The 23,548-nt window shown below is 38.3% G+C and overlaps 1 protein-coding gene across 2 annotated transcripts in view; it reads right to left on the reverse strand.

Annotated features, from left to right (window-relative positions):
• The window catches only part of LOC142158866 (putative phospholipid-transporting ATPase IIB), a 272,638-nt gene that overhangs the window by 199,159 nt on the left and 49,931 nt on the right, over positions 1-23,548 (reverse strand). For both annotated transcript variants that reach the window (XM_075213200.1, XM_075213199.1), the window contains exons 6-7: positions 22,583-22,641; positions 11,236-11,287 (exon numbers count right to left, since the gene is read on the reverse strand). In XM_075213200.1, the coding sequence (XP_075069301.1) occupies positions 11,236-11,287; positions 22,583-22,641 (111 nt within the window). The remainder of the gene's footprint in view (positions 1-11,235; positions 11,288-22,582; positions 22,642-23,548) is intronic.

Below are 23,548 nucleotides of genomic sequence, written 5' to 3' on the forward strand. Positions count from 1 at the left end.
GGTAAAACTGCCCTTCAAAAAACAGTAGATCACTACATTGCTAATAACTCCCCTGACGATACCTTCGTATTTACATATTGGTGTGCACTCAAGGCGGTCCTTCAAGTGATTGTTATACAAACCGGAGCGAGACTTAAAAAGGCTAATGTCTTCCTAGTACATGAGCTGGAGACTAAGCTGGTAGCATCAGAGACCAGAAACAAAACCCACGCGTCTTCTGCAGTGAAAACGGAGTTGACCCAAGGTAGAAAACAACATAATCATCTTCTCCTAGCCTGTACCCAGGCTGCTCTGTAAGGCCTTCGCCGCAGGTTTTATACAACAGGAAATAAAGTTGGCCGTATGTAAGATCGAAAGCTCCAAGGGCAATAGGCAATAAATTGCTGTAATACCTCTTTGCTGTGGGCTGTCTGGTACCACCTGACCGCATACTATGGATCAGGACCACTGGGAAGTTGATACAGAGAGGCTGGGTTCAACAAAGGACAGCCGAGGAATGGATAAGAGTGTAAGCTCTTATCTGTTGGTCACAGGATACAGCAGGTAATAGTCGAAGGCAGAATCTTCAATCAGTGATGGTTTATTGCTGAAGAGTCCCGACAAAGACTTTTACACACCAGTTTGTAGTACTGGTGATCATCTAGAAGTTCAGATGGAAAATGATACATTACATGGTCAAACAGTCCTCCTTTTATTCAGATTAACACACTTTGTCACGGGCTAGCCCATCCCCTTGATCCGACCAGGCACCGAAAAGTCAGATATCCTATTAGATAATTTAACATCAGGATATAATATAATCTTGCATCTAACACAATTTAACTTTCACATCAACCTGTGAATTCCTCAGATTTGCTGTCTACATTGTTAGGTGCTATCCTGTCTCTCTAACAAGACATGACAACAGGTAACAACCTCCTGCTGGGCCTTCAGGCGAAAGCAGGTGCTTGTCACTTCTGAAATGAAAAGACTTACTTAGCATTCCTGCTTTCAGCAAAACAGATTTCTTCTAGCCTGGCATATAAACTTAGAAATTAATACATTTCCTATACCGAAATATATACAATATAAAAAATACCAGTACATGTGAAATAATATAAATTAGCACACAGCGCTAATAATTTATATATATTTATACAATAAATTATTTATAAGTGATCCAGCCACAACAGACTACACTGGGACTTCATGAGACAAGTCCTGCCCAAATTTGGTTTCAGGGGGCACATGCTTCAGGCGATCATGGCTCTCTACTGTGGCCCATCTGCTAAAGTTTTTAGTAATGTATTTCTCTGACAAATTTACCATCACTGTTGGCACAGACAGGGATGCCCCGTTGCCTCTTATCTATGTTTGCAAATAAACCCTTGGCAGAACATCTTCGATGATCTATGGCCTGTAAGGGCTACAACCTCCTGGGGACCGACCACAGTCTGTGCCTATTTGCCAATGACGTCCTTCTCTTTGTGTCCAGCCCGGAGACATCGTTAGGATCATTTCACCATATACTGGGCAAATATAGCCAGGCGTCCTACTATGAATTGAATACCACAAACACTGAAGTGCTCCCACTGAACATCCCGGCTGATTCCCTAGCCTGTTTGAAATCCAGGTTCAAATATGTCTAGAAGGAGAAATCGATCTTGCATCTAGGGATACATGCCCCCTTGCACATATTTGAGGTTTACTACTCTACTCTATTGGCTCAAATCCTCAATTTATCTACCTCCTGGGTGGCGTACGAGGTCTCCTGGCTAGACTGGGTGACGGCCTTTAAAATTATGCTACTCCCTATGCTTAAGTACCCATTTAGAACTACCCCTTTAATGTCCGCACTCACCTCACTCATGTTCCGATGTACATGAAGGGGTAAGCCCACTCGGCTATCCTTTGCCCGTATGGCCTTGCTCAACAAGTAGGGAGGCCTAGCCCTACCGAACCTGACCCACTAGCAAGAAGCAGGCATTCTTACTCAGAGACGAGGCACTCCCAGCCCTGCAAAAACCTTGGGTTGACATGAAATAAGCCCCTCACTTTGCATGTGGCAGATTTGGCCTGGCTCACTGAGGCCTCACTCCCCTCATTCACCAACCTCTCTTCTAGATGCTCTTAAAGTCTGGGATAGAACAACTGGGTCCATCTCCATCTTTCCAACTAGCAACATCTCTTTACTTACAGTCCCTAAAGTCATGGCAAAAGGATTTGAGAATAACGCAAGTAATGGTTTTCACAAAGTGTCCTGCTACAGTGTTTTTAGACCTTTTTGTCAGATGTTGCTATGGTATACTGAAGTAAAATTGCAAGCATTTCATAAGTGTTAAAGGCTTTCATTTGCAATTACAAAGAGTCAATATTTGCATTGTTGACCCTTCTTTTTGAAGACCTCTGAAATTCCCCCTGGCATGCTGTCAATCAACTTCTGGGCCACATATTGACTGATGGCCGCCCATTCTTGCCTAATCAATGTTTGGAGCTTTGCAAAATTTGTGGGTTTTTGTTTGCCATTCATGAGCAAGCTCTGCACTGGTGGTGCCTCGATCCTGCAGCTGAATCAACTTTAGGAAATGATCCTGACGCTTGCTGGACGTTCTTTGGCGCCCTGAAGCCTTCTTCACAACTATAAAGTTTATTGTCATGGCAAAAAGGGACTTTGAAATTAATTGCAATTCATCTGATCATTCTTCATGACATTCTGGAGTATATGCAAATTGCCATCATAAAAACTGATGCAGCAGACTTGGTGAAAAGTAATATTTCTGTTGTATTCTCAAAACGTTTTGCCATGACTATACATTGCTCCCTGATTTTGGGTTTCACCAGCGGAAGTCACGGGTCCTCTCTTCCCTCACACATTTGTTTGGCTCCTTTGCATAGCTGCAGGAAAAATACAGCATTGACTCTAAGGAATTTATAAATACCTGCGGTTGCGTCATTGGATCAAGGACCACGCCATGGCTGTCCGTTCCATCCACCCCAGCCTCTTTTATATACCACACTAACTGGGGGCAGTAACAAAGGAGGTAATACATTTTGGTATCAAACACATATCTAGCCTTTCTGACATACTCAAACACACTTCCCAGAGTAAATGTGAAACGTAACTCAACATCATCCTGTCCCCGTCACAAAGGAGAACTATGGGAATTATGTTGCTCAAACTTTTGTATAGGACTTATCTCACCCTACCCAGTCTTCAGAAGATATGACCGCTCCAAACCCTGTTGGTGCAATTGTGGGGCCAATGGGGATATTATTCATGTGTTCTAGTCATGCCCAGTCATTCAGTCACTCTAGAGAGGAGTTTTAACCTCACCCGGAAAGATATGTCAATTTCTTTGACTCTGAATCCACTTACGCTCTTCTCCACTTAACCCAAACCAACTGCCCAAACACTATCGATACATCTGTGCTAAAATCTTGTGGCTGCTAGGGCTGCAGTTGCACAACTGTGGAAACAACCATCTCCCAATAACATTCATAAAATTGTTGCCAAAATTCATTTTAGCTTTTGCATGGAGACACTGGATGCCCATATTGATGGCGCCAGCCTCCCCTATTGTTAAATGGATGCCCTGGCACGAGTTCACAGCTGATGGAGATGGGGCTGGGAGCTTACGTGATCCAAGGACAACAGACTCTCACACCTCTGCTTCCTTACGACCTCCTTTATGGCTCCACACCAGCGTCAAATCCAGCCCCCTTAATATGTTTGCACAGCTCTGTATTTGAGAAATTCTGTTTATAGCTCTGTCTACGCCTTACTATGAACCCCCCTTTCTCTCTGTATCTCCTTTCCCCATACCTTAAAATTGTTGATAAAAAATATTAATGTTAGAATATGTTGGTTTCCTAGGAACAGAACTCCTTCACTGCACAACCATAAAGTGTCCATATCTTTGATAGCTACAGCTTTGCATATGACTGCAATTGCAGCTTTTTCAGTGAACGTAATTTGTGTCTGCGATTTGAAGCATAACTGCGGCCAACTCTTGATTCTCTTTTTAAATCGGTCTATCAGGTCTACCTACATACTTGATAAAGGTCACAAGATGTGACCAAAAGTTCGTATTTTAGCTTGGTGTGCCTTACATTCTCGTGTATACAAAACTTCAAAGGCTGCTGGTACCCAAGTGTAACCTTTGAACAAATTTTGATTTGAGGAAGAACCAGTTAGTTGTGGTGTGCTCCATCTCTGAGATGACTATTGCATTCTTGTGCACACATAGAACAAGAATCTGAAATCAATCCTAAAAGTACTATGACGTTCGTCACACCGCATATAGTAGGGCTATACATAAATAGGCAGGATTTTTTCTAACTACAAACATATGGAATAACACCATAAGGGCAATAGCAAAAGCTTGTTCTAATTTAGAAACACACAATACATTTCCTGCAATTTTTACTCCTCCTTCATTACTTTTCTGTAAGTTTTTTAAAATAACTTTATACCCCAATTTAAAACATATTTGCTTGACTTATTATTTCAAGCATTTTATAAATATGTTAGCATTGCAAAATATACATTTTGCTGTGCTGTTCACAATATAAGTAGCCAACTTCAGTTCTATTACTTGAGGCCTGTTGTTTTGTCCTTTAGATGTCATGGACCTCCAATATGACTCATAGTATCCTTATAATTGACACTATGGGGTATATTTTCCTTGAAATATAACTAATAGCTTAACTAAAAGTTGAACTTCTATGAAACCAGGTGTTATGTACTTGCCCTTAGATTTGCCCTCATTCAAGATGGCCGTGATTGCCTCATGAAGTTTCCATCTTGGATCTCTGTTATGAACTTGCCCTTACAATAGCCCTTATCCAAAGATGGCCCGGACTGTCTCATGAAGATTCCATCTTGGATCCCATTACCTGTTTGGGCCTAGAAAAGGCACTTCCTGTTATTAAGCCTTTGCACGAGTATTGTGTTTGTATCTGACCCAGATGCTTCCACAGATCCTTGCTTCCTTGTGATTTGGACTACAAGTACTTGATACTTCCACCAGACCTTTATCCTCTTGTGACTTTGGACTTTATTTGTTGGACACTGGAGATTTATTTATATACCAAAATAAATCCTGTTTATTTCAGAAATACCTGGCTATTGGGTTCCGTTTGTGATACCAGAAATGTGACACCAGGAAACATGGCAAATGCAACATTGTGCCATGATTTCCCATAATTTCTTCAACTGAGAACATCCAATGTTGGGGAACCACAGTCCTAGCTGCATCAAGAAGTGCAGAAGAAGACCGATTTCTTATACCAAATACAGGGTCAAGAGGGTGTATGTAAAAAAAAATAAAAAAAAAATATATATATATATATATATATACACACACACACACACACACACACACATATACGTACATATTATGGTGTGTTTAATATGGGGCTAATCTGTGGACAAAACCAGCAAATGTGTGTCATCATGCAGGTGCCTACGCTAGCTTTCAGAACACAAAAGACATTCAGGAAGGTGTAAGGGGAACAGATTAAGAGAGCAATTTGAAAGGGGTTTTTTTCCACCGATCTCACTAATGACACCGATGATCTTTGGGAGAACAAATAGCCCCCATTGCATTCTTTTTCGGATAGTAAGATTTCCAACATGCTTTAAATATAAGAGCAGTTAGGTCAGCGAGGACACCAAGGTGACTATGTCTTAATTTTTTCACTGTAAATTGTAATCATCTATAATGCATACATTTTGTTTTTAAACTTTCATTCTTTGCTAACACAGTTCATTGGGGGCAATGGTAATATCTTAATACCCCTGTTACTTCACTTATCTCTGTGACTTGTTAGATACATTTTTAAAACCTTGTGTCCATAACGACATTTTCCAGCAAAGCACTGGACATATGATAACCATAATCATGAGTCTCAAACGATTAAAGTATATTCTAAAAGGATACAACAAACTATACAATATACCATAAAAACTACATTGAAAACAGATGTCAGTAATTCCACTTTAATACATTAACGATACCTGACAAAACACATGCTAGCTTTTCCAAGTGCAATTTGAAAATTGCCATTTCCAATTGTTTTATCTTTCCAGTACCATTTAATAAGCTATTTGCTCTTTAGCATTATGTAAATTGCATATTCGTTCTCAGGTCTTTAACTAATTCTCAAAGACTTTTTTCTCCTTTAACAAAATGATTTACTGTGATAAAGAACAGCTTAGCGTGAGGATTTTCTTTCTACTTATCTAATGTTTGAGTGAGGTTACAATTTAAAACAATGGTTGAATTACAAAAAGGGCAATATTATTCAGCAGCTTAAAATAGGTGTCAAAACATTTCCAGTCTGAGTTACATCAAATGTTAAAACTGGAATGGGAACTGAGGTAAGGAAACAGATTAAAGTAGTTTGGACAGGTAGTTGGCAGTTGCTCATGCCCCGGAGATAAAAGTTTATCTGGTCGTATGTGCAAAACTTCACTATAGTCATTTGTCATTCCTTGCACAGCAAGTCCACAGACCACTTCTTTTTTAGACAACTTCCCGAATTCTTAACCAAGTACTATAATATTTTTAAAGCATGCACAATACACCTGTTATTTTTTTGCCAGGATAGTTTCGTTAAAATATTGAGAATAGGTTCTAAGTGTATGACGTCTTACCAAAACATCCTGTAGCTTTGTCCTGCTTTTATACACTTACCGCTGTGGCACATTTTGGTCTTTTGTACTTGTATGTTACTGGTTTACTTTTTTCAATAAAAAGTTATTTTACATAAAAAAAAACAGTGAGAAGAGATAGGGGGTTTGAGTTTGAGCTATACTCCCAATAGACAATATGCAAGTAAGTTACTCAAAAGGAGAATAGACTTCTGGGTAACATCATTTATATAACAGCCATTTAATCATGTAAACTGGAGTAAAATTACCATGTTCTCTTTACCATTTCCTCCTCTTCTCTTTATTAATGTCACTTCTTTTCTAAAACTTTTGTTACTGCACTTTAACAACTTGATCCTTTACTCTAATTACTCAATATAGCAATTTGTTTTAACGTCTCTATGACATCCATGCAATCACATTACATACTCTGAAAGAAACTTATTTTTGTCCAGAATCACCCTACAAGTTGAGTTAACAGAACCTGTTGTTGATGAGAGCTTCACCTATAGCAACCCCCTTTCCATTAGAACCAGATATGTTCGCCGTAACTCGGTTGTCCCCAAGACTTATCCTCGAGTAGTGATAACTCAATTCCGTTAGGTAGGCACCACAGAGGACTTGACAGTGGGATGCAGTACCAACCTCCACCAGTATAACAGATTGGCAGTGTGGAGTAGAGGATGGTGTAGTACTAGCTTTGGCCTGTGTGAGATGGAGCTAGAGAATAACACAGTATCAGGAAAAATGCCGGAGCATGATTGAGCAGTAAATCTGTACTGTGAAACACTGCTGACACAGGTGAGTCTGATGGAGTGAATAGTCCGCACCACGATCCTGTGGCAGCGAGGAGATCTCAGACGAAAAGGCCTCCAGAGTCGGAATCCAGGCAGAGGTCAGGGTCAAGAGCGAACAAGCAAGGTCAGTATTCAGGCAGAGCTCTGGGTCACGAGCAAACAAGCAAGGTCGATAGTCAAGCAGAGATCACAACGGGTATCAATCAGGAAAAACAGGCAGTCAATTCACAGAACTAGGAGCACGGAGAAACAAGCGTGTGAACACTTTAACCGGCAAAGGCAGAGTGAAGCTGACAGGTATTTAAACCAGTAGTAGCCAATCAGGGCAGGTGTTCGATAGAGCTGCAGGTGAGAGGAGTTCAGGTGATCACACCCAAGCTGAAAACAACACTGCAGCAGCCAAAAAGAAAACAGCAGTTACCTGCTGTTCCTAACAATTTTATTACATTTGTAGCCATGTCATAGCATAGTAAAGACCAACAGCTAAGAAAAAGCCTGTTTAAAATTAATCGTGGATCTTGAGCTTGTATACATGAAATTATTCTTAGTTCAGTGGAACTTTCACTACCATATTTTCTAAAGTCTTGCTTAAATCCCAAATCATGCAGTAAAAGGTGTCCTCCTTTCCTATGGGACAAAGACAGTCAGAGTGCCACCACACAAGAGATGCATGCAATTTTGTTTACTATTGAGAGGGTCACTGCACACTGATATCAACATATGAATTCAGTTTCCAGCAACAATCCAATTTAAGGCAGACACATCAATGCCCAATGAGGAGCAGTGGCTTTTAAATGCAGAAAATTTACTATACCCAACATGAACTTGCAATCCCATTACAATATATTTTAAATACTCTGATTCAATAAATATTAGATTTATAACATGAGTACTGATATAGACAATTTTTTGAAGAATACAGAGCAAGAAAATGGTAAGTCAGCCCCTTTATATCCAGAGGTGCTTTGTACCTTAATGATAGGAGCAAATTTATCATTTGGTAAGAGATGCAGGTCACACTGGAAATGTTTGCTTTATTTTTAGTCCGTTAATTAATTATTCTCCTTTTACACAAATTAGAGTTTCTCTAGCTAGCATGCTGCAATATTTGATGGAAATTCTATAGGAAACAATGTAAAATGCACCTTTGCATAATTCTGCCCATGGTCAATGCCATGCAATTAATGCAACCCCAAAAATATACCGCAAAATATACTCAGCAGTATGATACCAAATATGTACTTTACAGGACTGCACACCTGCCAACATTTCCGAAATAAGGATAAACTAAGTCACTTGCTCATCAATCCAAACCATGCCCTAGTGTATGAGGCTGCTGTATGGCAGAGGCATTATCAGCCACCAATAATAAAACAGCCATTGGCAACTGGCACTTCTGTGCAGCTACCAGGTGCGTGGTACATTTGGAAAAAGGACAGATAGTGGAGGGTGGAGACATGAAAGATGAGCAAACCTGTGTAGAAATTTTAAGACAGTAATTTGCTGGCAGCCATTACTGCCCCTCACAATTTATATTAACTGATACTCCTTACTATTCTGGTTCTGGTGAAGTCTTTCACTTTTGTGCTGCATGGGCAAAGTTGTGGTTATCCCCCAGCTTGAAGTAGATCTGTGCCTGGTATATTTGTTTAGCACCATGCTCACTGCTAGACACAGAGCCAAGACACTTGCTCATGTTCACCGCTGTTGTGGAGGCAGCTGCTGCCACCAAGAAGACCATGGAGATCACCAAAGAATGAACAGAAATTACAACAGCAATGACAGTTGAACTCACAAATGAGTTGTATCAATGGAATCATGTCTTATCCTATGTGGGACATAACTACTGCTTACTAATATAAAGCTGCATTCCCACGTTCTGCCCAATTAGAGCAAAGCCTCTCTGTATTGAATAAAAGCTAGTAGTGTTGCAGCTCTGTAAGTTCATTAACAATTTTGTTTTCCCCTCTCCAGGAGTCTTCTTGCAAGAGCGGGAATGCAGCGTCTAAGAAGGCCGTTCTGTCGCCTGTCACCTCGCATTTGTGTAGAACGTCAATGTAAAATAAAATTAATGAATAGATTATCTACAATTGCTGCCATTGCAGGTAAAAGAAAAGCACCCTACTCCAAGGCACCTAAAAAATAAGTGAAGAGCTATGGAAGGAGGGGTATTATATGGGGAGGAGCGAGAATACAACCAGTTGAAGGTTAGCACTGTCCCCAAAAAAGGATGAATGAGAAGCAGCTATTAGTGTACAGAGGACTGCTCAAAATAACATGAAGTGCAAAAATATGTGTAAATATTGGTTACAGTGATAATGATTTAACTCGTATAACTTGGCTGCAAAGTCAACCCAGTGTTCATCAGTTATAGATGTCATACACACAGAAAGATTTACATGCAAATCATACAGTTACAGAGGGAAATAAAACGTAACCTCACAAAATATTTACCATTTGTAAACAATTTTTTAAAGGTGCCTTGTGTTACCTAATACAAACAATGTTGTCAAAAGGAAAACATGTTCTTTAACTCACAGGAGCTTCCTTGACAACTATCAAGAGGGCATAAATGTGTAAAACAAAAACATGTAAACAAGATTTATCCCACAGATTAATTACTATGCATAAAACCACAAATAAGTTTATTATGGTAAATAAACAATCATAACCAGCTGCTCTGTTAATTTTAGAAAGGTTGCAATTCTGTAGAACCCCTAGAAATATGTAGGCCCAATGTCAATGCTATTCTTAGGAAACAAAGACCAACGATTTAAATCCTTCTGTATTAAAACACTGGGCAGTTAACAATTGTTTGCAAACTTACAATACAAGGCATCTAGCAAACTAAGATAATGGGGGATATTTGACAAAATGAATAGGCAACGGTGCAAGAATGTGCTAAATTCTTCCCTTAACAACAATCAAGATTGGAACGAATACAGTTAAGGAAATAAATTGTGCACAAAGTTATCATAGATGTCCCAGGATAACTCTAGCTTTACTATTTCAATGCTATTATAGGAAATAAATTCAAGTACCGGAATATAAAGCATAAACTTCAATGCTCAAATCACAGAATTTGTATTGCCTGTGCATGTAAAGGCCAATCAGAAACTGTATGTTACCATCAAAGTACAAACTAGGTGCCACCATCTACAAAAACATTGGTGGCTTACAGTCCAAAGTAGTAAATTATTTTTTGCTGCAGTTTTCTTCAACATGAAAGTTTCAGGAATTAAGTTTCCCACCCTCATTCCTTGTGACATTCATTCCAAAATTAATTTTAACCTATGGGTCTAGAAACCAAACATGGGTCACCATGTAATTTATGGCAGGACCCCAGAATCCTCTTTCCAAACCTTGTATGCTTACAACTGACTATCTGAATACCAATACTAAATACCAGTTGTACTATTACAGTTCTGCAGAAGTTGTTTGTTTTCTACAGATTATTTTCTGATAATACACAATTCGGAGACAGTTATTAAGGAATTTTACCCATTAATAATTAAAAACTGAATCAAGGTTTAAGACGTCAATCACAGACAAAAAGGTTATGAGGCCAGTTTAAACATTCTTTACTTTGTACTACTGCTTTCAGCAATTCTGCAGCAGGAGCAAAGCTGTACCTAAAGTAATAGACCTTTTCCAGCCAAGGCTTACAGGAATCTGTATGACAACTTTAAACTAAAACTTTATCAGTGCCTGTTGAATTGTTATTTTGTAAAGATCACAGCAAATATAATTTGGCTACAAAAGTCCAATTTTCTGTATTTCACTCAACCAAAACATTTGACATACCAGTTTTCTCTGAGGTTCTCAGAAAGATCATGTCAGCTGGGATTCGTTGATTCTGTAAATAAATAAATGTACGCATAAAAAAATAATTCCGATCAAGATATGCTCTATAGTATTAGCAACCAAAAGGTCACAGACAGGATTGAAATGCAATTAAAATAGGATTTATCTCAGTACTTTATATTCTGCATTTGCAATTTAGAAATCAATATTTTAAAAAATTATACAATAAATAAGTAACAGTTAAGCCTTCCAAATTCTTCCCATTGGTGAACATCTAAATGCACTATGAATTTCAATAAGGACTGTGATTATTTTATGCTGCTGTATACATTAACTAATAGTAAAATTCAAGCAGTAACATAGCACTAGAATACTCTTTCAAGGCTTTAATATGAAATATGGTCCCAGCATGCATAGTATTATCAATGTTCAACGCAAAACTGGAACAATATCCTAGAATAACGAATGAAAAATAAACATGATATATGGGTTTTATTATATAATTATAAAATCATAGTTATATATATATATATATATATATATATATATATATATATATATAAAGCTTGTTTAGTATTGTTGGATCTAAAGAACTAAGGCCTAAATATAATAAGCCATGTGCATTGGAAAGCAAAATAGGAATTTTTGATTGTTATGCCTGGATTTTCTCGCTTCACGATATCAAGCAATTTTTAATTGGCCTGCATTTGTGCAAATATTAGAGTAATGAAATATTACAGGAGTACAATATGTGGTGATCCATTGGTGATTTAATTGGTAATTTGAAAGTTTTTTTTTATAGCTTTAGTGACTATACTCTGTTTTAAATCGATTCACTACTAATTGTCTGTATGTTAACTGATTGGTCTCTAATACAAATTGTCAAATATATATAAGAATTCCAAAGATTATTAAAATAACATTATACAAATGAAAATATAGCAGTTCATTATTCTTAGGTTATAATACAACATAGCTTTTAAAAAATAATCATAATCAAGAGGCAGATAGAAGCATAAACATGAAACGGCTACTTGAGCCAGGAACAAATCTCTTGGTAATTGCTGTTATGAGCTCTTTTTGTGTAAGGGAGAGATAGAGAGATGGGTGAGGGAGAGAAGAAAAGGGGTGAGTAGGGAAAAGCAGGATATCCCAAATTAGGGCCCAGGGTTGATCCCTTACTTTATAACTTATACTGGAGATTAAATCAATTTAGTTAGCACTGATCTAGTAGGAAAAGGGGAGCCAAACCTTATTATTAAATACTGGAATTGAGTTTTGAAGAGAGTCGTATAGCTGCTTTATTGGCACATTTCACTTTAGCTTGTTATTAACTTCTAACATGGGTGGTGCTTCTCTTTTCCATTTTTCTCAACACAACAGATGCAAGGCACATGTGAGAGGCTAGTTTAAATCTTTTTTTTGAAAGACTTCTAGGTGTTGACTGTCAGTCAGTACATGTGCAAGCAGGAAAAATGGGCAAGCATAAGGATCTGAGCAACTCTGACTAGTGCCAAATTGTGATGGCTAGATGCATGGGTCAGAGCATCTGCAAAATGACTTGTGGTGTTCCCGGTATACAGTGGTCAGTATGTAAAAAAGTGATCCAGGGAAGGATAACGAGTTAACTGGCAACAAAGTCATGGACGCCCAAAGTTCACTGATTCACGTGGTGAGCGAAAGCTAGCCTGTCTGGTCCACAGAAGAGCTACTGTGTCACAAATTGCTTAAACAGTTAACGCTGTGTATGATAGAAAGGAGTCAGAACAAGGACTGCATCGCTGCCTGCTGCATATGGTGCTATGTAGCCGCAGATCGGTCAGAGTCCCCATGCTGACCCCAGTCCACCACTGAAAGAGCCTACAAATGGCACATGAGCGCCAGAATTGGACCACAGAGTAATGGAATAAGGTGGCTTGGCCTGATGAATCATGTTTTATTTCACATCTTGTGGTACGGCCGAGTGCGTGTGTGTAGTTTACCTGTGTAAAAAATTAAACCAGGATACAATATGAGGAAAAAGGCAAACTGTTCTGCTGGGGAACTTTGGGTCCTGGCATTCATGTGGATGTTACTTTGACACATACCAACTACCTAAACATTGTTGCAGACTAAGTACACCCCTTTATGGCAACGGTATTACCTGATGGACTATTTCAGCAGGATAATGCACCCTGCCACATAATAATACGCTCTGCAAAACTTGTTCAGGAATGGTTTGAGGAATGTGTCAAAGAGTTCAAGGTGTTGACCTGGCCTCCAAAATTCCCGGATCTCAAAACAACCGGGCATCTGTGGAAGGGGGAAATGCTGGGGGAAAACAAGTCAGAGCCATTTAAGCCCCACCTCGCAACTTACATAAGGTTAAGGATCAGCTGCTAACATCTTGGTGCCACATAGAACAGGACACCTTCAGAGTTCCTGAGGCCTTGATGGATCAGAGCTGTTCTGGTGGCACGAGGGGGACCTACACAATATTAGTAAGGTGGTTTTAATATTGTGGCTGATCAGTGTATATGATAAGCTTTTACAGGAGTAAGATACCAGTCAAGTAGAAACATATAGCTGTTCTCATTATTAACTTTGATCCAAAATGTTTCAAATATTTCAAGCAATTTGACAAGATCCCTTCCCTGAGTAATGGTTTCCAGCACAGGAAATTTCAATGATTTAACAAACATCTAGCAGAATCAATGCAGAATTGGGGAGTCAGTTGCCTTATGTCTGTAAGATACTTACCTGTCCTCGTTCCTGCTCCCATTCTGCTGCCGAACACACTACCTGACTTCCGGGCATTGGCTCTCGGCAGTGTGATCATGTGACTCATAGGGTAGGGGGGTGTTCAAATCAGCATTGCTATTAAACCCAGCAGGATCTGTGACACAGGATCTGTGTCAGAGCAACAGTTCCTGACAGCATATGACCCTACTCTCTGTTGCCAGTTTTCAGTCTGCTCCTGTGTTCTTGTGCTTGCACTTCTGTTCTCCAGTGTATAACCCGGCTTTCTTGACTATGTTATTGGATCTCCCTTCGGTACCCTGTATTTGAGCATATCGGCATTGACATAGCCTTCCCTTCTGACTCCGGCTTCTCTATTCCTCTTGTACAATTGTGTACCAGACCCGGTTATACTGAAGACATCTGGATTCCATCTCTGAACCGCATCATCTGTTTCGCTTGCTTCTCTGGCTACTGGATCTATCCTACCACAGCCTCTCCATCTCTCACTTCTCAAGTCAAGGGGGCCGCGACTTGCGAACCTCCAGCAGCAAAGCCAATACCACATTGCAGCAGATCTTGGTGAAGACCATGGGGTTCGCTAGACTCCGCACCTTGGATTGGATACTCCCGTGGAATAACAGCACTCTGGGGAAATCCTGTGCTAATTCTGACTGATTGGTTACTCCCATGGCATAACAAGGTTTAAAGCAAATAATACAGAATGTCAAAGACTAATCATTATCTAATCAGCATTTTTTTTTTATCTATTGGCTTTCTCTTATGATAGACTTGGTTTTAGCTCAAGCATGTTGATTTAATATATTGTTGTTAATTATTATTACTTACTGCACTTCAAGATGAGGACATACCAAGCACAGGTAGGTTCTACATCTTGGGTGAAATATAGCAGCTTTTAGTTTGGATTAGCACTCATTGGGCTTGAGTCATTAAGGAGAGCAAAGCAAAAAAAAAAAAGGAGTAAACCTTCTCCTGGACAAACCATGTTACAATGCAAGGGGTGCAAATTAGTTTACTATTTTGCACATCAGTTTAATTCTGGCTTTTTTTTTCCAAGTACAACACAAATCTGTGATACCTTTATTTTTACACTGAAATTTAAAGTTGATAAAGGACTTCTGTTAACCCCACTAAAAATCTATCCCCACATTTAAAATTAACATCCCCCTCCAATGTAACATGGTTTTGCCATGGTGCAAAGTTGCTCCTTTTTATGCTTTGCTCTCCTTAATAACCCAGGCCCATTGTGTTTATTTTCTACCTTAAAAATGAGGGGCAGATTTATTGCAACAAAAAAATAATTGTAATAAATTCACTGGTTTTAATGGCTTTGTTGATTTGATCTAACATTATACTAAACAATGATTCAATTGCCATACAAACAGGTCAGTTTGGTTCATAGAAAAACATTAACACAAAATTTCAGATTATTAGTTTAATGCCCACATTTTACGCATTTGGTCTCATCTCCAGGAGGTATAATTTCAACCACCGGTGTATCCATTACATTTCTGTTAAGACTTATAAATTTCATAAAATGGTGAGGATGTAAATCTGGAATTGAGGGTCAGTACATCTATTTGCAATGTTATATGAAGGTTTGCAGATAAAATATTGGCTGCACTCAAAAAAACTATATAGAATAGATTTTGAATACAAATCAACCTTTGAGCCTTCTCTGCAAAAAATTGGTATTTTATTTATATCATCATTTAGTTATGGAAATTCTGATCTTAGAGCACAGACCTTCAGCTACAATCAACATTACATCATTTTTCACGCTTCCAGATTAGTTGCAAGTACATGATATTACTATTCTAATTTCAGTGGTTAATTTTGTGTGACATCATCATCTATGCTTGAATCCACATCCTGCATCCTTTCAAGTAGTTAAACACAAATATTATTGCAATGTGGTATGTTTTTAAACCCTAGGCCGGCGGTTCCCAAACTGGGTGCCGCGGCGCTGTCATTGGGGTGCCACGGGCCAGACATAGCAAAAAGAAAGAAGACAAAAACTTACCAATCCGCCGGGCGCCGGGACCTTGCAGCCTCCTCTCTCCCGCAGCAGCTGTCACTGACGTCGATATTCAGCTGCTGCGGGAGAGAGGAGGCTGCTGGGTCCTGGCGCCCGGCGGATTGGTAAGTTTTTGTCTTCTTTCTTTTTTTCCTATGGCTGGCGCGCGGCAGAGGAGTGAGCGGGATCGTGACAGGGGCAGTGTTTGGGGACACAGCGTGACAGGGGCAGAGGAGGGGGACACAGCGTGACAGGTGCAGTGTTGGGGGACACAGCGCGACAGGGGCAGTGTTGGGGGACACAGCGCGACAGGGGCAGTGTTGGGGGACACAGTGTGACAGGGGCAGTGTTGGGGGACACAGCGCGACAGGGGCAGTGTTGGGGGACACAGCGCGACAGGGGCAGTGTTGGGGGACACAGCGCGACAGGGGCAGTGTTGGGGGACACAGCGTGACAGGGGCAGTGTTGGGGGACACAGCGTGACAGGGGCAGAGGAGGGGGGACAGTGTGAGAGAGGACAGTGTGTCTGGATGCAGAGGGGGCAGAGTGCCTGAGGGCAGAGTGTCTGGATGCAGAGGGGGCATTTTTGCATATAACTAAATAAGTATTTCTGTCCTGACCTAAATACTTATTACAATTTTTTGACCCAACTACTTCTAAAACAGGACTGCTCAATAATTATTTTGGAGGGGTGCCTTGAAAAAATTTGGAGACTCTAAGGGTGCCGCGAACTGCAAAAGTTTGGGAACCACTGCCATAGGCTATAATAAAATAGAAGAATTTCTATTTAAAATTTGGATGTTGTTCTTTACAAAAAAAAAAACAAAAAACAATTGCTCCAAAAAAAATAGTCAGAAACTTAATAAAATAAAGAGATGTCTTTCAATGCCATAATAAGAAGTTAAAAGACAAAACAAAATAACAAAAAACAACAGACTGGCATCCCAGTATAGAAATATGAGCAGATTTAAAATCCTTCAGTTTAAAAGTGCTCTTCTACACACTGTCTACCGTAATTTACGCTCTCAATTCAAAACTACCGAGGTGCCAAAGTAAGAGGATATATAACACTTGATATAGCATGTCATATGTATATAATTGAAGTAAAGAGCCACAGGCTACTAGACAATGCAATCTGCTGGTGAGCAACATTGATGACATCATAAGATATGTACTATAAAACTCTGCTAGAGAGCAGAAGCGTAACAGATGTTCTTGCTGTGTATTTTTATTTAGCAGAGTCAATTCATAGAGAGTGCAAAAGGCTGACCTAAGGCTGCAGAAGCACACTGTGCATTCAGCTATTTACAGATGTTTTATACATCTGTTCTTTTCAGCAAAGCTTTTTTGATTATGATACTAACTGTGACATAAAAATAATATAAAATAAGCTTATCACATATGCAGAAGTACAGTGGCAATAATGTTTATTATAATTCTATGATTTGTTAAAATGATTCTTATGAAAATTAACTGTAAATAGAAATTGATATTGGCAGATAATCTCATTTTTTAAGTATTGCTTTTACCGGGGCGAAAAAGTACTTTCAAATAGGCAAAGATTGTAAAAATGTAAATATTTAATCAAACTAAAATAAGTTGCCTGTTTGAAGATACATGTCACTGGAATTTCAACTCTTTCAAAATAAATATATTAAAGTCACAATAAAGACGAATGATCTCTTGCCTCGGCCAAATCTAATCAATGAAGAAGAAGATACACCTGCGGAAAAGGTAAAATACCTAACCGCAAATGTATTTTATACAGCTAATTTGTACAACCACATATAAGTATAAACCATCAGAAGAAAATATGAAATAGATGTATAACGTTATTATGCAACATATTTTACAAAGCAATACAATTAACTTGTAATTTTATTAAACATATAAATGACCTGTTTGGGACACCATCTGAAGCACAGGGATAGAGGTCCCACCCCTTACCAGGGTGTGCCTGTTTGATTTGGATTTGGAGAGGGGTTTAAAGGAAGTCATTCCAAATATGTGTTTAACCTGCTGTCTCTGATAAAGGTGATCATGTCTAAATCATGGATTGGGAACCGTCCCAAGCGCTTCCAGGATCGGGTAACTCTTGTACATGGCACTGTTCGGCATGAGCGTTTCACCGACAAATGTATGGAAGCCCTGAAGAAACTCCACAAAGTCTGGTTGCACGGGCCAGTCTGGTATTACTCCCCCCTGGATGATAGCATTGTTCTCCTAGAGTTGGATCCTGTAGAGAGCTGCTTACCTCCCTTGATCTCTGGTGGTTCCATTTCATTTCTCTGTACCTTCTGTTTTGAAAGCTCATATTCATTGCTATATAAATCTCACCTTGAAACACTTTCTCTTTACTATACTAGAAATGTCTTATAATTTTGCATAGCAGGTGCACATCTACCATTGTACTATATGTCAACTTTTCAGTATGTCATACTCTAGCATTCCCTGTTACTGGGCTATTCTTTGCATGTTTTGTATGTATTGAAAAACGTTTTAATAAAGATAGACAATTTAAAAAAAATAATTAATAACCATCATATTGGTCAACTTGAAATGTAATGGTCCTTCCTAATGCTAACTTAAATGAGCAGGTTGCAGGTTTAGCCAACATGTGGCTGTCCATCTGTTGTCACACTGCAACTCCCAAAGCCCTATGGATTGTAGAGGGTAGTATAAAATCTGATATTGGAGTACTTATGCAGTATGAGTTGTATCAGTGCAGCATAAAGCTTCTTATTTTGTTGCCTCAAAGGCATATGTCAAGAGGCACAGGCACATTTATGGAAGGGAACACTTAGTATCATTCATAGAAAAATAGACTAGGTACAAGAGTGACTATCCAACTTACTCTATACAAGTTCATAACTTGTGATATAAAACAAAATCACAGTCATATGGAAAGTCATGCCAAGAAAGTCTGATGCCTAAGCATCACAGGTTAAAGTGGAATTCAGTACAGTTATTCAAAGATATTCACAACTCCTTTACCTGGATGATACTGCAAAAAAAACTTGTACATTACAACGAGGCACCAAATTGCACGTACAAGTCAACATTTTCAAATGCTTTTAAATAAATGTGAAATTTCGTACCATCTTCAACAAATGCAACCATAATCAGCCATGTACTATTTACTTTTCCTTACTAGTAATTAGAATGTTAGATCGGTTTGAAAAATAACAAGGTGCTTAAAACTGAGGCTTTCCTTAGTGGCATGAAAATTGAACACTTCACACAGATTGTTTGTTTGCTTTAGTTGTAAACATATGGATAGTCCTTCCAAATGACTCATTAATTTCACTGTTGAAGTGCTGTTAATGCATCTACCAGTCAAATGCCAAGTTCAGCTCATTTGCAGCTGTAATAACCAGGAAGCTCTATAATATTATATATATATATATATATATATATATATATATATATATATATATATATATATACACACACACACACACACGTGTGTGTGTACATTTCATGAGAGAGAAAAAGACAGGGAGACAGAGAAATAAAATATTGCCTCAGAAATTAGGTGCAGGTCTGGAAAAACAATATCCACAAATTTAAGCAGCCAGCACGTGATAAATGAAAAAAACAAACAATTCCAATAAGCCATTTAAGCACCCTAACTTCAAAAAAAATATTATATAGAATACTAAGCAACCCTATGTGTATATATATACACACACACCGATTAACAACATTTAAAAAAACAAACAAAAAAACCAAAACACTGACAAGTCAGGTGAATAACATTGATTATCTCATTATTATGGCACTTGTCAAGGGCTGGGAAATATTAGGCAGTAAGAGAACAGTCAGTTCTTGAAGTTCATGTGTTGGAAGCATGAAAAACGGGCAGCGTAAGAATCTGAGCAACTTTGACCAGAGCCAAATTGTGACGGCTAGACCTGGTTCAGAACATCTCCAAAATGAAAGGTCTTGTGGGATGTTCCCGGTATGCAGTGGTTAATACCTACAAAAGTGGTCCAAGAAGGGACAACCGGTGAACCAGCAACAGGGTCATGGGTGCTCATTGATGCACATGGGGAGTGAAGGCTAGACCATCTGGTCCAAACCCATAAAAGAGCACAAACTGCTACAAAAAATAATGCTGGTTATGATATAAAAGTGTCAGAACACACAGTGCATCACATCTTGCAGGGTATGTGGCTACACAGCCGCAGACTAGTCAGAGTGCCCATGCTGACCCCTGTCAAACACCGCAGACACCTACAATGGGCATGTGAGAGCCAGAACTGGACCATGGAGCAATGGAAGCAGGTGGCCTGTTCTGATGAATCACGTTTTCTTTTACATCATGTGGACAGCCGGGTACATGGGTGCCATTTACCTGGGGAAGAAATAGCACCAGGATGCACTATGGGAAGAAGGCATGCCAGCAAAGGTAGTGTGATGCTCTGAATGTTCTGCTTGGAAACCTTTGGAAATTCATGTGGATGCTACTTTGACACATACCACCTATCTAAACATTGTTGCAGACCAAGTGCACCCCTTTATGGCAACGGTATTCCCTGATAGCTGTGGTGTCTTTGAACATGATAATGTGCCCTGCCACATGACAAAAAATTTTCAGGAATGGTTTGAAGAACATGACAAAGAGTTCAAGGTGTTGACTTGGCCTCCAAATTCCCCAGATCTCAATCTGATCGAGCATCTGTGGAATGTCACACCTATAGAGGCCCCACCTCGAATCTTACAGTACTTAAATGATCTGCTGCTAACGTATTGGTGTCTGATACCACAGAACAGCTGTACACTCTCTCTATCTATATATATATTTATATATCATTATGTTGTAATATACACAACATTTCTATTAATAGTTTTATTTAATATGATAATTGTATTTTATATATATATATATATATGTAAAAATGTAATACTGGTGATATCTTGGCTCAGGTTTTTTAATTAATATCTTTATGTATATACACTATATGTTTGTACTTTGATTAGAATTATCCTATTGAACAGATTGATTGGATTTAGTGTATACACACAAGCACTCTCTGATAGCTGAACTACTGTTTTAACATCTAAGGCTCGTTTTATGTTTTAAAATAAGGTTTGAATAAAGTTGGTTGAGAAAAAACCAATTGACATCTGACGTCTGATAGACGTCCTCACGTGTAACGCCAGGTGACGCCACTTGTGCGCATGCGCAAGATGGCGCGGCACATACTATTTATATTCGTGACTTGGAGAGTCACACAGTATGATTCCTCCTGATGAAGTCTCTGCTTAATGAGACGAAACGCGTTGAGGATTGCTTCCTAAGAGCCTGCTGGTTTATATCTAACAGCGCGGCAGCGTTTTCTTTGTTGAACCTTGCTGAGGATTATCTCCCTAAAGACTCAGTGACCTGTATCTCTGGCAACGAGGTAGCGCGATAGTTATTGGATCCTGCTGTCCTGTTCCAGCTTAAAGATACCCAGATAAGCATATATCTTAATCTTTAATGTAAGTGTACATCTGTATTTTACTCTGCAATAAATATGTAATCATATGGTATTACACTATGAGAACCTTTTTTCTTCATATAAACATGGTTATTACTGAGGATATATGAAGTGCCTGTCTGTGATCCCGTAAATATTGAGCAACAACACTCCACCAGCCTGAAGGGGAATCAAAGTTATTCTAATCTATGAAGGGACCAACTATACCTACAGATAAGCTTTAAAGTTCTTTTATCTGGTACGCATATTGGTATGGTGTTGGTGGTCTTGGAAATATTTCCTCCTGTGTGTGTGTTTTTTTCCTTACTGATTCACTCCTAACACCTGAGTGCCTATATCCACTTGGTGATCTAAAATTCTGGCTTGTGGTACACCTATCTGTATTGTTGAATACAGTATTATACTATGTGGCGCCCCCTCCTACTTATTTTGTTATATATATATATATATATATATATATATATATATATATATATATATATATATATATACACACATATATATATATATATATATATATATATATATATATATATATATATATATATATATATACACACACACACACACACATGCATACATATATACAAATGTATGTATGTGTATATATATATATATATATATATATATATATATACACACACACACATGCATGCATATATTTACATGCATACATGTATGCATACATACATATACATACAGAAATATTGCACACACATTTTTAAATACAAATTTTCTGTTCAAGGCACTTATTATTTTTTCTGTTTTCTCTCAGAAATAAACAAATTCAGAATTAAGCTGCCGATCTTGCTCTAACGCTCACTATACATAAAACATACCGATTTTGACATGTGTGAGTACCAATAATAGGTGGCACTTTACTGTGTATACAGAAAACTCCCATATAATGTACATTTTTCACTTACTATTAACAAGGCAGTGATTTGGGATATAATTCTATAAAAAAAAATATGACAGTGTTCAGTGAGTGAATTTTCTGAGCTATTCACATAATTAAGGAAAATTAAGACTATACAGTCAATCCTCCACTACAACACATCAAGACAAATAAATACAGAAATAACAATTGTTTAGTTTTGATTACCTTTTCTACTATAATTAGGTCTCCAACTTGTATATCTGAACTTTTTACTTGTACTTTACCTACAAAGAAAAAGAAAGTCAGAATCTATATATATATATATATATATATATATATATATATATATATATATACTTATATATACACATACATACATACATACATACAAACCATATGAATCGTATACACATATGTCTGGTGGATAGAAAAAAACAAAACACTAGAAGTCAGTGGCAGACATTTATATAGCACTTTTTATCATGTTAGATCAGTCCTCCTCATTATTATGCATTCTATTGACCTTAAATATTGCACTGTTTCAAATTTTGTTTTGAATAAACATGGGATATTTATTGAAAGCAGGAAAGGCAAAACAAATAGCAACATGTGCTCACAATGTCACTAAGCAAAAAGATGTACACAAGTTCTCATGTTTTTCTAAAGCTTTGGGTAACCAATTTTGGTGCCTGGCATTGTAGGAAAAAAGTGCAGACATAAATTTGTTTCCAGTGTATCTCCAGTTTTATTCATACATCCTGGTGATGACAACACTACATTACAGGTCTTTCTTGCATTACTTTAAACCCATCTGAGGTTCAGATGAGCAGTTTAAATTGGATGGCATTGAAAACATAATTAATGCAGAACAGCATGTATTGGATGAGAATAGTTTTGCAAAACAAACTAACAGACTACTAGTCAATGCAAAGAGTTTAGTCCACTGTTCTTTCTCCAAAAACATCTCAAAAGCAAAGCATTCTTCACCAGCTGTGTAATTACCAATAAAAAAAGTTCAAAGCTGTCAGTGGTAGCTGCACATCTAGATTTTATGGTCCACCAAAGCGGAGGCCTTTTGCCTAGAGCAATATGCAGAATTCAAGCATTGAAATAAGAGTCAATAGTAATTCATTACAGTCGCTAGATAAAAGCACTGCAGTTTGTAGTGTTAGATTAGAAGAAACAAATAAA

This window comes from Mixophyes fleayi, chromosome 5 (assembly GCF_038048845.1).
Source record: "Mixophyes fleayi isolate aMixFle1 chromosome 5, aMixFle1.hap1, whole genome shotgun sequence".
Lineage (NCBI taxonomy): Eukaryota > Metazoa > Chordata > Amphibia > Anura > Limnodynastidae > Mixophyes > Mixophyes fleayi.